Source organism: Engystomops pustulosus, chromosome 4 (genome assembly GCF_040894005.1).
Source record: "Engystomops pustulosus chromosome 4, aEngPut4.maternal, whole genome shotgun sequence".
Classification (NCBI taxonomy): Eukaryota; Metazoa; Chordata; class Amphibia; order Anura; family Leptodactylidae; genus Engystomops; species Engystomops pustulosus.
Window position 1 is genome coordinate 196,342,620 of NC_092414.1, and position 15,494 is coordinate 196,358,113.

At 44.7% G+C, this 15,494-nt stretch overlaps 1 protein-coding gene across 4 annotated transcripts in view; it reads left to right on the forward strand.

The window, feature by feature from the left end:
* Positions 1 to 12,529, forward strand: part of ANK1 (ankyrin 1) — a 197,051-nt gene extending 184,522 nt beyond the window's left edge. For 3 of the 4 annotated variants that reach the window (XM_072149293.1, XM_072149294.1, XM_072149295.1), the window contains 3 exons: positions 1,293 to 1,445; positions 2,725 to 2,865; positions 11,061 to 12,529. In XM_072149293.1, coding sequence (XP_072005394.1) covers positions 1,293 to 1,445; positions 2,725 to 2,823 — 252 coding nt within the window. In that variant the 3' untranslated portion in view covers positions 2,824 to 2,865; positions 11,061 to 12,529. The remainder of the gene's footprint in view (positions 1 to 1,292; positions 1,446 to 2,724; positions 2,866 to 11,060) is intronic. The other variant, XM_072149296.1, reaches the window with a different exon arrangement.
* Positions 12,530 to 15,494: the final 2,965 nt, after the last annotated feature.

Consider the following 15,494-nt stretch of genomic DNA (forward strand, 5'->3'; position numbering starts at 1 on the left):
AAAGGAAACCTACCATGTGATTTGATGCATTATGAAGCAAACATACCTTGAGAATGCTGTAGCTACACTGATGCAGGATCATATCTTGGTTAATCCCTGAGCTGAGTGGTTTTGCAGAAAAAACAATTATAACATTCAGGACCTTGGGAAAGCTGGGTCAGCATGTAACACGTTACACGCGTGAGCTTGGAATTACAAATGGCTGCTAAGTAAAGCATGACTAAGCATGACTAGTCAAACACTCATCAACCTGAGCTGGATCACTCATACACAGCAGCTGGGGGATGGTGCAGCAATTGATTATTCTGTCTGGCAGGAAGATAACTAATTGCATCATCATCTCCTGCAGAGAGAAACTCTCCTGCTATGAGAAGCGGGAAAGCAAGCGCCAAAGGAGCCATAGAAGTGACAGAGCTTCATTATCATAATGTTATATCTGTTTTATTAGCAAAACCACTCAGCACAGGGATTAACCAAGATATGATCCTGCATCAGTGTAGCTACAGCAGTCTCAAGGTATGTTTGCTTCATAATGCATCAAATCAAATGGTGGGTTTCCTTTAACATCCAACTCACAGACTTGTAACATATATTATACTCATAGGCACTTATGTAATCAGACTATTGCTCCATAGTATCCAAAGTTCAGCAACTTTCTGTTTTGTACACACAGCTCTTCTACAACCAAGACAGTGTGTAGTCTGATTTGCTTAATCGATACTTTGCACAATATATTTACGTTAATATTACAGATTTTGCACCGAGCATGGCAGCCACTTCTGTAAAAACAGTAAACACCATCGGTCCAACTTTCGAATCACCAGTTAAAGGGATTGCCTGGTGGTTGAAAAATACATCTGCTTTCTTCCAAAAACAGCGCCTCACCTGACCATGGGTAGGGCGTGGTATTGCAACTGATCGCTATTCATCTCTATACAAATGAGTTGCAAAAATCATGGTCAGGTGTGGCGCTGTTGCAACTTGCAACTCCTTGAAATGGTGTTTTTAGAGCAATTTTATGTCACTTGTCACCTTATTTATATGCATATAACATATATTAAAGGGTTACTGGGGTCAAGAGAGGCCGCGTGTGCTTCATCTACTGCTCCTGATGGGATGCATGTTATATAGTGCATCCACCAGGACTCCACAAGCCCCTCACCATATATATATATATATAACCATAGTCTTGAGCATAGTATTACTTCTCCTACATTGTACCAGTAGTCCACTGATTGCCATTTGTTAAACTATGATAACACTTTATATATCTCCTAATATACCGCCTACAGACAGTTCGGAAGGTCCTGCGCAGGGTGGGACCACCAGGGTCCACAGATTTGGGGGACAATGAAGACTTGATTATTGAAGGGACATTGCAAGAGCCAGAAGAGCTTGAAAGTGAGACTCCGAATTACCTGAAGTACGCGGTACTGCATCGAGAGGTACGTTTTTCATACAGATGAACAGACATGGGGCAGGCTTACTAATACGAAAGATTTGGGCATCTCAAAATTAGACTAGACAGCCTTACAATACTCCAGCTTCATGATACCAGGCAGCTTTAGTCTTCCTGGTGTAAGTTTATTTTTACCTATTTGCTGGTGTGCTTTGAAGCAGAACGTCCACGTTGTTGCATCCCCTTTAACCGATAAACCACTCCCTTTTTATGGTAAGTCCCACCCACTTGGTAAACCCTCCCCCTTTTTTTGCTTTATTTACCTTATTAAAACTCCCCATTATTTGCTTAGTAACCTGATCACAGATGTACGCTGCCATTGCATTTGCCCATTGGACCGGAGGAACCCAGTAGTCCTATTCCCCAGAGATCATAAACTTTGAATAGGTGATAGCTGATGCAAACCCTGAGTAACAACCTGTATTAAGCTACAGAACTGTATGCAAACTTCAGAGCTGAAATCCTCCAGCATTCCTTTCTGGCTCAGTGTTATCACTTAGCTCAGTCTTCTGTCTAAGGCTACATTCACATCTCATTTTTTGGAGTAGATTATTAGGAAAGCTCCCAAAGTATACGCTTTGTGTATATATATATATATATATATATACATATATATATATATATATATATATATATATACACATTATATACTATGGAAAACACAAAGCTACATCTTTCCATCCTGCTCCCTCCTGCTGAGTGAATTTTTACAATGTCATTGATGGACGGATGCAAAGTATTGCATCCAATCCCGACCTCTGCCGAGCATACATTCAGAGAGGTCCCCCTTGATGACACTATTGGACATATTAAGAATCCACCCTTAAAACGTAGAGCCAAACCATATGGTAAACCCAACCTAACCTGGATCTGTACACTATAACCACTCCACTATTGGGGCTCTGTCGACAACCTTGTTGACAGTTTCCGATGACAACCAGCAGAATTGTAAATTGACTGCTGGAGGATAATAGAGGATGTTACTCCGGTCTTGTCTTGGTGATATTAAGCGCCCTGGTACAGAATCACACATGCTCTACTCTGTCTCTAGTTTCTGTTTTATCTGTCTTCGAAATTTCTATGTTTCTAAGAATTTTTCATTTGTTATATTTTTCTCTATCCCATCTCATTGTTGTTTTTTTCCTTCTGTGTCACCGGCCCCTTGTTTACCTGTGTCGTTCCCGTGTGTCATTTAATGCCCATCCTCTATGTCCACCCCCTTGGCCTTGTGTCCCCCACCTCCCCCCCTGGGCTGCCCCTGGCAGGCAGAGGACGAATTTGACTCTATGAGATCAGAGGTCGCAGACGGGAGGAAAGGGGCACAGATTGTGAAAAGAGCCGGCACCAAACGGGTGCAGCAGTGAGACCACAAAACTGGGACACCCAAAATAATGGGAAACACCCAGGTAATAAATATCAATAAGAGACAAACCCAGGTAACTCTTAACCAATGGTGCATCTACACTAACCAGGACCACCAGTTCTTCTTTGATTATTTAACATATTTACCAGGTCAACCCCCGACATAGGTCTCAATAATGTCAAAACCCACATTAATAGAGGCACCAAAAGCATGGATGTCATCTTATCACAGTGTTCTACATATTTTCCTCTGTCATCTTCTAAAATACACATTTACTGACCCCCCCCCCCCCCGACATCATATAACCTATAAGGGATAATAGATCTTCCACACATTCACTAAGATGTAGGAAGTGTTTCCTAACAAGGTCTTCTCTTTCCTTCTGATACTGTCTCCTCTACTGATCCAACTGGACTTTCCTACATCCTGCACCCCTGGCAGCCCCTTCCCCTTACTCCATCCTCTCATTCATTCTGTTGCATCTTCTCTGTGCCGTCTTCTAACCTCTCATACTTACTTGTATTAGATCCATGTAAAGTCTCTTCTTGCCTCATCACTCTCAGAGAAACCTCTGACTTGGCTCTGATGAGGGCTAGCACAATCCACCACTCATATGGTAGTGTCCCAGCAGTCATATATAACCAAGGGATTATAAATCATACAGAATAACCAGTATATAGATTACTGCAGACCAGGGGAGTAACTACAGGGGTAGCAGGCATAGCAGCTGCTATGAGGCCTGAAGTGTCAGTGTTAGGCCCCACGCCCGTCCATCACGCCCCCCTGACGTGGAGGTAGCGGAAAGGGGGAAATAATTGCAAGTGCTAGCATTTGGGATTATTTGAGGGCTTCTATGCCACCGGTGTGGTGCAGAAGCCCTGGTAAATACCCACCTATGTGTTTATTAAATGTGTATATAGCATATGTTTAAGTGTATACACGAGTGCATAAATGTGTGTATGAGTGTGTTTATATGTATATAAAATGTGTGCGATTGTATAAACATCTGTAGTTTTAAGGGTAAGGTGGGCCCCATTAAGAAGTTTGCAATGGGCCCTGCCTCGCCTAGTTATGCCCCCTGCCATTAGTGAAAGGAATCTACTTATCTACCTTAGATCCGACGCAAGGTTCCTACTAAAACCCTAAGCTTGAAACTGTCTTTCCCTAATCATGTAATACTTCCTAACCTGATGTAAACTTTATCTAACTTATATTTAAATTTTTCGGCAGAGTGCATAATGTGGCAGCCGCCGGGACTGGAGGGGCTACTTATGCATGAGCAAAGACCACCTCATGCCCAGTAGCCTCTGCCAAAAATTTGCATTTGCAAAGCTTAGATCAGGATAGAAAGTATTATAGGATGAAGGAAAGATGGTTTAGATATACCATAAAGAGGACCCGTCAGGGCGATTTGGGACACTAAACCCGCCCACAGCTCCTTATGGACCAGAGGTTTAGAGTCCAAAATTGCCCTTTATCCAATCAAAGCTGTGTACTGCCCCTTTACAGCAGAATAGTTGTTCTTTGTTATGGACCATAGGCCTTCTGCCTGGGTCTTCCTTATTCCATTCTCTGTGCATTGAGTAGCTGAGTTTTGGGTGGTGTCCCCACCAATTTGCTATTTATTATTATTTTTTTTAAAGGGGTTGTCCTAAGTATTCAATTCATGGATCAGGAATAATCCATCTGCTGGGAGCCCCACCGATCAGGAGAACAGGACCGCTATCTCTCCAGAGAACATGGATGCTTGTCCTGCCTCTCCATTCAATTGTATGGGACTGACAGAAATGGTGGAGCACATTGCATGACTGTCTCTGGTACTCCCATAGACTGTGAATGGAGCATCAGAACTGTCGATGCACCCATCAGTGGGGGCGTTCTCATGGTTGGCGGTGGTCCTAGCAGTCGGGCCCTCACTGAATAGCTATATGCTTCTGTATAGTGTATAACTAAAATACTTGTGACAACTTCTTTAAAGCTGATTGCACAAGTTGAAGAAAATCTGCATGTAAATTTGTGCAGATTTGTGTTGTGGATTTACACACGTTTTTTTTCCGCATGGGGTTTTTTTTTTTTCACCCAATTTGATGTCATTTCAAATGGCATCAAATGCATACATTCACACAACAATTTCCTCACAGGAAAAATAAAACGCATTATCTGCATGACTTTTTCGGAATCACATTCACTTTGATGCTACTGTATTGGGCTGTTGATTTCCTGCATCAAAATCCCTGCGGAAAAACAAATTCTAATGAATTGACCCTAAATCTCCCAGTTAAGAGATTTAGTTGTCTGCTGTAATGGCCTCTTATGTACAGGGCATGGTGACGCCTAACACAAAGGACCATCTAATTATAGAGCTGGCAGCTGGCAGTATACGGCTGGCTCAGCTATGCCGGACAATTAGTAGGAATTCCTGGAATACCAGCTTGGCGCTACTGTCTGGTGTCGCATTCATTTTGGTATAGAATTGAGCAGAAGAGAAAACCTGAACTATAGGAACAGTCATTGAAATTTTCAGTAGTGGGCACGCGAGACGGATGCACACTATAGGGGAAGGAGAAGGGATATTTGAGCAGTATCAATATCCAGAAAGACCAATGAGCTGGGACAGGTCTGCTTTAATAATAGGACAAATTTGGCAGCGGCCCAGGGCCCCGCAGCTCAAGGGCACCTCTGTAAGATGTATCTCTGAGAACAGATTTTTCAGTGAAATTATCACCTCATTACAGATTTATGAAATACATAGGTTGGGAGTTTAATACGTATACCCAAAGTCAGTGGGATAGCATATCCCATATCCTGTATCCAGTGCCAGCTCAGCTCACGCTCAACAGTTGTTCTAGAACTATCCCAAAACAATCATCCCTGGAATCTGGAAAACTCAAATGATGCGCCACAATTTATAACATTCAGCACTATCTATATTCTAGTGTTAAATGATGGTTTGTTCTCTAGCCATGACCACTGTCATGTTGTGGGAAGGCAAGAGTAATTCTGACGACAATTCATCTTAGCCCCCTGACCCTACGTCAAGGTTTGGCCAAGTGTACATGTATTGGGATGAGCAAGAAAGGGGATGGTAAATTGCTACTTGACTCTTCTGGTGGGGGCTAATCTCAAATGAGAACAAAGGATCAGGTATGTGGGAATGCAACATCATGCACAAGCCTTCTTTCCTCTAACATCGGTCATTGGGGAGAGTCTCATATACATTGGATAGACTTCAGGTTAAGCCGACGGTCATCTAATATATATGGTTAACTTTACACTTGGAGCTACACTGCTGGGTCACATGTCTGACAGCATAGGGAATGTAGTGTAGTCTGTTTCCAAGGGCAACCAGAAGAATTCTGATGATGTGTGTAGAAATAGAGAAAATTTTGTGAAATTACTAAAAAGTAAATAAATAAAATAAATGAAATAAATAAAAAGTGTTATTCCGCATTCTATTAGGGTATTAAGACCGGCATGAAAAATGCTAGTATCGATACGTTCCGTCAAAATGTTTTTGCCTCCTCCTAGAAATCATATCACCTAAAGGCTCCATGCACACGGGGTGGAAAATGTGGAATTACGATGCAGATTTACACAACGAAAACCCATAAAGGGGTAGTGAAAAAAAAAGTCCTAGAATCTGCCTTGCGCAGTTGCAGAATTTTTCCGAATGGGATCCTTCGCAGAAACTCCCATTGATAAAGGGAGGCTCAGAATCTGGGGCTGAATTTAGCACCAAAACCCAATTCCACTTTGATTAAGAAGAGAGAGGGGAAATTGCTACTAAAATCCACCACAAAAATAAATTTGGCTGCAGATTTTGTTGGGGGCTTCTCCATGGATATTGATGCGGGGGTGTACAGTGACCTTATAATCCATCCTGTATGCAGATGACCTTAGCTGCGGGAGATTTGGTGGAGAGATATGAATGTTCCCTCACTCATGTTCCTCTTCCTGCCTTCACGTTGGCGTCTGGTCTAAATATACCCAGATATTTGTGCTCTGTTCTACCAGGGCCTCATGCTACGCAACCTCGGCTCTGTCACTTTGTCCCCTCGAGTTGTGATTTATCCTCTGATAATCTATGTGCACCCTTTGCTCTCTGACCTATCCAATCAGAAGTTCTCAACTTGCCTACCCCTCCCCCCGTAACACATCAGATGGGTGCTGTGCTATGTGACACTGACAGGGACCAGCAGATAAATATAGACCTATGATCTTCTTACAGTCCTACATAGTTGTGCACCTGAGGACATAGACGGTGACAACTGGCAAATGCCACTTCTACTGTACACATCTAGTACAAGTCACACTATATGGCGAGGTACTGTACACCTAACTAAAACAGTTAGGCTTTATTCACATTTGTGTTGTTCAGACCCAAGTTCTGCTCTATTTATGTCATAAAAACAACAAAACAAATAAGAACAACAAAATTGTTGGCAATGAGATGTATTGGATTTAAATCTGATTGGTGCTGTTGTTTGTTATCGCACCCGAACTTACTGCCATTTTTTCGGAAGCAGGCTCTCCATGCTGACATCGGGTGTGAAGAGATAATATTTGTAAGTGTCAGTTCCTGCTTTGTAGCAGGTGACCATGCCCCTGATGCGGCCTTCCCCCCTCCCAATTTTGCTTCCTAAGGGCGCTGTCACACGTTGCGTTTGCAAACGCAGACGCAGACCAAACCGCGCCCACCGGGCGGTCCGCGGTCCAATCGCATCGGCGTTTTCAATAGAAACATAGAGAAACGCCGATGCGATTGGACCGCGGACCGCCCGGTGGGCGCGGTTTGGTCTGCGTCTGCGTCTGCAAACGCAACGTGTGACAGCGCCCTAAGGCAAGAGGTCAACTCTCCTTATGGATTGTGCCTGGGCGGGCTCCACGTTTCATTAGGCCCCTGGCAACAGAGCCTCATTGGGCCCCTTTACAGTGAACTCATTAAAAACACAAACAACAGCCCCTCATAGTTTTATTATATGGAATAATTATATACAGTCCCCATGTTAGAACACTAAGGAGGCAACCCCTTGGTGCTCCATGACGTACTATTACATCAAGAAGAACTAGCGTCAGTATATACAGTCCTCACACCAGGGCCGGTGCCAACACCCAGCATACTTGAACAAGTTAGGACTACAACACCCAGCATGCTCTGAAGGAGAGGGGAGAGCAGGGGAGCCTGGCAGGAAGAGGAGATCAGGAAGCCTGGTTCATGCAAGACTACAACTCCCAGTATATCCTGGAGGACAGGGGATGCATGGTTCTTGCAGGACCACAACTCTCGGCATGTCCAGAATGAGGGATGGAGGCCTGGTTCATGCTGGACTACAACTCCCAGCATGTCATTGAGGAGGTCTGGCTCATGCTGGATTACAACAACCAGCATGCCCTGGAGGATATGGGGGGGTGACTGGTTCCTGCAGGACTACAACTCTCAGCATGTCCAGGATGAGGGATGGAGGCCTGGTTCATGCTGGACTACAACTCCCAGCATGTCATGGAGGAGGTCTGGCTCCTGGCTGGATTACAACAACCAGCATGCCCTGGAGGATATGGGGGGGTGACTGGTTCCTGCAGGACTACAACTCTCAGCATGTCCTGCAAAACAGGGGGAGGCCTGACTCTGGAAAAGAGGGGCAGAGCATGGGGGAAACTACCCCCTCTATGCTGCAGGACTGCAGGAGCTGAAGTTATGTTGCAAGGCTCTTACCTTCACCTTGTATGTGGGCAGGTTGCAGAGCAGGTCTGTGTGCAGTGATTCCTGGCTGACACCTGGCTCCTCCACACCTAGCACCCAGCAACATCCTGCAACAATCACTTAACTGCTCGTCTCCCAGGCTGTATTCTGCCACGTTACTGCCACCTTTGAGAGCCAGGTGAGCTGCAGTGAGAAGTATGAGTGCTGTGGGCCCCCTGGCATTGCAGGGCCCCAGGACTTGCCCGGGTATGCCGGGTGCTGATGCCGGCAACCCTAACACAAAGGGCCTAATGTGTATCAGGGGGTTATGGTCCAGTAGTTGAGTGGCCTTGGTGCATGGGCCATGGTCGGTGGTCATGGTGGTCCTCTCCTCTGGGCAGTCCTCCTAAATTATGTGACTATCCCAGGGACATAGGAGGACACAGTAGATTTCAATTCACATCTCTTTATTCCAATACAAGAATCTAACAGAATCAACGAGAGTAGTGCATCCACACCATCTCTTTTATTAACTCCAGGTTATCCCTTCTAGAAGGATCTGGCACATACATAATAAACAGTAAATGGGAATATTAAAATATTATAATAGTACACAGTACTAACACTGGCCAGTAGATGGCGGTGAAACCCTACCTTACTCACTCTGCTAGGAGCTTAGTGCAGAAATACATTGGATTATTTTTTTTACAGTTAGTTGGAGGAGTGGGTTGATTAGGCCCTCTCCCCTGACACCACAGGGGTTACCCAGAATAAATTAGCAAGTATCCTACATATGCCAGGAAAGCACCCAACATATATGTCAAACATATCTAAGAGGGGCAATATACCCATTGGGGGCCAGAAGAGCCTAGGATGATGCATTGACATACAGTTGTATGGGATATGTACAGGCCTTGCAGGGTTAATTCACACTATGAAGCTCTGGAATTGTAGGAGAGAGAGAGAGAGGGCAGCGAGGGACACGTCTGGGACAAGAGACTGGACAGAATAAGGACAAGAGAGGCAGAACGGGATTAATTACTATATAGGGAACACAATGCCGCGTCCCCTCCATGTCACGGCTGCTGTTACACACAGACAATACCCGCTCTAATTCTAGCCCATTCATAGCTAAATATATCCCCCGGGGGATGGCGTCTTACTAATCTCTCCTACACAGTGCTCCATGAAAACCCAGAAATATTAATCCTTCAATTATCTTTATCTGTCATATTCTGTTCAGCTATTTTTGTAGTTAGATCTGTGCTTGCAAAATCTAGGTGACAAACAATATGACTACAGAGGTTGTCACTAGAGATGAGCGGACCCGACGTTCACGTTCAGCCGGATATGGCGGCCGAATAGCCATTGGCTGTCCAGCCATCAATATTTCCATGTTTTGCCCGACCGAACCTGAACGCGAACATGGGGTCTGCTCATCTATCTTGCATTTTCTTGCAAGGGTCTTGTCTAGTTCCCTTGTGACTCTCTAGACTAGAGCCTAATTTATAGCCTATATAGAGAGCCTTTTATAAAGTATAATGAATTATGGGGTGAGGAGGCAAAATTTATTAAAACCAATTTAGGCCACCAATAACAGCATAGCTTTCATGTTATATGCTGCTACAAAAAAAATCAAAGCTGAGCTGTGATTGGCCACTGTGTGCTACAAAGACAATGGGGAAGATTCACATAAGTTTCTGAGGTAAAATTGTTCTAGTTGCCCATGAAAAGCAATCAGAGCTCAGCTTTAATTTTATAAACAGCTGTTTCATAAGTTTAATGTATATGGAAAGGGATGGGCATGTGCCAAAGTAAAAGGCATCTTAGAAAACAGAGCCCTCCATCTTTTGTCGTTAGTGGCCAATTATAGAGCAGCTTTCATCTCCTATCCAGTTTTTTAAAAATGAAAGCTGAGTTGTGATTGGTCGCTATGGGGAGCTATGACAACGTCATAAATTTCCCCTTATACATTTTCCTGGCAAGCTCAGTATAAATATCCCTCCACGTAAAGGCTTATGTGTGGTGCAGGGAACACAAGCTTAAAGGCACCACATAAAACATGGGACCCCAGATTTGCCACAGCATCCTACCACAGCACTGCTTTCATTTTGTATTTTGCTCTTGAAAAATGAACACTGGGCTGAGATTGGTTGATATAAATATATAAATCCACCAAATATCCAAAAACGCTTTAAAGTATCCATGGTCTCTGTGTTACTGTCCCTATGCCCTAATACTCAGACAACCCTTTTTCTAAGAATCTGTTCTTTTCTGTCAAGTTCTTCATCTTTTGTCTGGAAAAGCTGTGTGACGACCAATATGGTGGCCATTAAAGGGGCGGTTACGCAGTAGTCATGCAGCAGGGAGGGTATAACCTCATATTTTTACTAAACAGGGGCTTAAGAAAACTGGATGAGCGTCCCAGCGGCAGCCATATTGCTTGACACCCAGCTTTTCCAGGTATTATATGACAACATCATTATTCATAGAAGTAATAAAAGAATGATATATTTTTTTTTTTATTTTTCTGTCTTTTTTCCCTCCCCCCCCTCTAGAATTACACCTCAAGTACAAGCTATTGAAGCCGACCCGACTGCCATTTACTGCACCCCACAGAATCAGAACCGAATTTCTCCTCGCTCATCTATTAGCAGACATCTCCCCTTCCCGGAAGAATAAATCACTGAGGGGTCCCTCCCCCTCCAAAGTCCGAAGCAGACGCTCACCCCCCCCCCCCCCCCCTGTATGCTCACGGCATGAAGATTTGCACCCTGCATGTTACAAAGTAATATGCATGAGAAGACATTGGGGAAGAGGACAGAGTTGCCCCCCTTCCCTTCTTCCCAACTTTCAAAATCACATACCCCTCCCCCTTTATCCTTTTATCCCATAAAACCCCCGAACAGTGAGGGGGGGGCGGCATTTACGGAATCAGACTGGAAAAAGAGGGCGACACTTAACCCTTTTCCTCCCACACCAATCCCTGCTGCAAAATGCTTTGCGTCTCAGATGTATATCAGTACTGAGTATGTCTATACACTCTACAGCAGCATTAAGGGAGCCCCCCCAACAACCCCCCCCCCCCATCCCCTAATCCCCCAACTTTATATGATAGATGCCTGTCGGTCGACAAACAGCAATAGGAGTATCCCTCAACCTGGGGAAGGATAGTCTTCCAGGCCACAGGGCACAGCACAACGTTGACCTGGCAGACCGGGCAAGGGTCCTGCATGTTGCAGTTAAATTTGCGCTTGAAAAGAAAAAAAAAAAATTTCTAGGAAAGGGCTACACGTTAAGAGATACTCAAGTATCGCTCCGCAGGGGCGGGTCCTCACCCATAGAGGACCACAAAAGTGTATGTAGATACTCAGTACCATTATACAGCGCGGCATGTTCTTCTTTTTTCAGGTGGCTATGGCATTTTTAGGGGCACTCGGCGCCATTATACAGTGCAGCATGCTTATTCTCCAGCTACTGGTAGCGCATAAAAGGTAGCCTGCATTATTGTACAGTGCAGAAATGGGGGGGGGGAACGGAAGTGTATAGCTATAGCCATCACATTGCAGAGCAGCATGTTTATTACCGGGGCTAGGAGTGTATAGAGATACTCACTCTCATTATACCTTGCAGCATGGTCATTAGACCCCCCAGCATCTCCCCTACAGCGCAGCATGTTCATTACCAGGGGCTGAAAGTGCGAAGAGACCCTCAGTGTCTTTATACAAAAGCATTAGGGGTAGAGAGGGGGGGATGCGGGGATGAAACTGCCCCCCTGACTCAGGAATGTGGTTCCAGCTTTAGGGGGGGAGGGGAGAATTCTATATATTAAGGATTTAAGCGAAAACCCCCTCCCCACTACAGTTATCCCAAGTCCAGACCCTCCAGCCCTGCTCCGGAGAGAGACAAAGCACTCACCTTCACAACCTCTCCAGCGCTCTTTTTAGATGCAATTTCTGATATGCATAAGAAGCTGATTGTACAATAACTGCTCATATGGGAATAAATACTATGCAATATAATCTTATCCAGAGTCATTTCATATGTGATGCAAAGGATTGCCACACAGTGGCGCCATTGAGTTATATTTATAGTTATTGAGTTATATTATAGTGGTGGTGGTTATGTACCTAGTGGTTGTACAGATGTAGAATTAATGGAGGAGTATACAGATGTATCCCGCATGCTATACAAATGCACTGCTGCACTACATCATTACAGGGGGCTTCATCTGTGTGGGTGCCCTGGAAAGCTGCACAATCATAAAAATACTGTGTGTAGTAATGCCAGGTTATTTATGAGCAAAACATCCCCTACAGTAAGAGGTAAAAGCAATATCCCATGTATTCCTCATACTGATGATCTATCCTTAGGTCAATAGTGTGTCATCGGTGGGAATCTGATACCTGGACTTTGAATCTGAAGGGAACAGAAGGCTCCAACCTCTGTATAGTGGCAGGGATAAGATATTGCAACTATGCTATTCAAGTACAGTATTTTTCGGACTATAAGAAGCACCGGAGTATAAGGCGCACCATCAATAAATGCCTGCTAAAATGTCTAGGTTCATATAAAAGGCGCACTGGACTATAAGGCACACCTGATTATAAGGATGAATGACCAGCAGGTGGCAGACCTGTGCACAGTACAAGGCAGCTGTTGTCTGTAAGTACGGTTCATATAGAGGCGCACTGGACTATAAGGCGCACCTTTGATTTCTGAGATTTTTTGTGCGCCTTATAGTCCGGTATATAGGAAGTAAGCTGCAGTTTCCTAGTTTGGCCACTTTACAATGGATGGAGCCTCCAGTATCTGCGGGGCAGAAAACCCCTTTAACGAATTCAAGAGAGAGATCTTGGAAGTAACGGATGATTGATATAGAAAGTAAGTCTGATAAATTTACTATTAACCGAACAAGGCAACATTTGATAAAGGTAATATTTAAAAGTTTTCCAATTATTTTCCAATTTTTACAAAAATGTTGCTTTTTTGCTACCAAATTTTTTTAAAAAAAAGATAAATACTCCTAATAGGTGCACAGGATGTTATGATTCTCTGTGATATTATATCTGCCTGTAGAAGGCATACGGAAGGACCTCCCCCTCTGTATGGACGCAAGACTCTACAGTGCGGCATGAAACCAAGTTGGGTTTTCCATGGATGAGAATGGAGTAGAATGGTCCAGTGTAGTGGAGTCCAAAGCTTCTGTGGCACCATGCTGATGGGGGGACAGAATAAGACACGGCAGGAATCAATGTACCCGTCTTGTCAGGTACCTGGTGGTCAGACTGCAGGAATGGTGCAGACAATGGGGCTTGTTTACTAAGGGTCCGCGGACGCACTTACTTCGGACTTTCCGTCGTTTTCGGGCTTTGCTCCGCAGTGACAGATATTTAACAGGGGATTGTGTCACACGCGATCGGATTGTGGCGCGGCTGTTGCTTTCATGCGACAGAAAACGGGGGGCGTGCTGTCGGACGGTCCGACTGATTCGGACTGAGCGCGGGATTTAACTTTCAAATTGTGTCGCTAAATCAAGCACTTACATGCGCCAGGAAGAAGAAGGTGAACACATGCAGGATATCGGGCGCACAATCTTAGTGAATGGCGGCACAGGGCATTATCGTCGGACAATGAAGGTTCTGTAAACTCCTCCGGACGGGTAAGTTATTGTGCCCCAATATGTTTCCGTGGCTCATCCAAAACCCCTAGATTTTCCCAGTGTGCACCACAACAAACTACACAAGGAATGTCCCATTAGATTGGCGGCCAAGGCATTTTGTTAGGCAGACCAATTCAAAGTTGCCCCCCTCTCTAAGACATGAAATCAAAATGATAGTGTCATTGGCATAGAAGGGGTTAAAGGAATCCTATCAGAAGATTCCTGGTGATGTGACTACTGGAAGAAGACGTGTAACTCTGAGATGTCACCATGTTCAGAAAAAAAATAATGATATAACCACCGGGCTCGTGAAGAACCGTATTCTAGAGGGTATAAAAAGCCCTTGGGTGGTCAGGATGGGGCGGGTTAAATGCAATAAACATGTACTTGCCTCTGCGGTCCCTCCTGGTGTCCCACGCTGCCATCTCTCTGGTCCGTAACTCATGTAAACAAACAGGGGCATGGAAGCCTCGCTGCATCCAGCTTCCGGCCGAGGGGGCTGCCCGCGCCCACCCGTACCACATTATACAACGCAGGTGGCCGTGGCCGAATGCAGCGCAGCTTCTTTGCCCCTGTTTGTTTAAATGGGGCATGGACCAGAGAAATTGCAGCGCTGGAGACAGGGATGGACTGCAAAGGCAAGTACATGTTTATTTCATTCAACCCGTCCCATCCCGAGCCACCCAAGGTTTTTTTTTTTACCCTCAGACAACCCCTTCAACCCATCTCTGAGCTCCATACAGCCTCCTACACATCGCACAGCGGAGTTCATGAGGTCTAACCAGATCAATAGAAGTGGAGAGACAGAAGGAAATATCACATGTCCCATATATGGCTTTGTCTTGCTTTGTTTTGACTGTGGGCAATCCATAGCCCTGGTCGTACCGTATCTGCAGGACAGGAAGGTCATATTCATAAAGCAGCCACCTGTAGTTCATATAGTGACCTCATAGCTATATCATTACACTCAGCAATAACCTTCTCAATGGCATCAGGCAGCACGAAGAACTCTGGTCTGGAGATAGATGTGGATCCGCACTCTTAGAACTGCACCTATCTGACATTTTTGGCTAAATCTATGGATAAACCATACATATCTAAGATAAGAGTTACCAATGTTTGACATTTTCCTGAGGTTAGAAAAAAAAAAATCATAATATGACACCACTTGTAAGTCGCTATGTCCACCACATTCACCTACTGGACACACATGCTCAGTCACTCCTCCCAGTCACTTGCCTTGTCATGGCAAGGCAACCAATAGGAATAACCCTCTGCCCTGCTTGTCAGGAGAGGAGCAGAGCCTCTGCAGTACAAGGCAGTATAACTC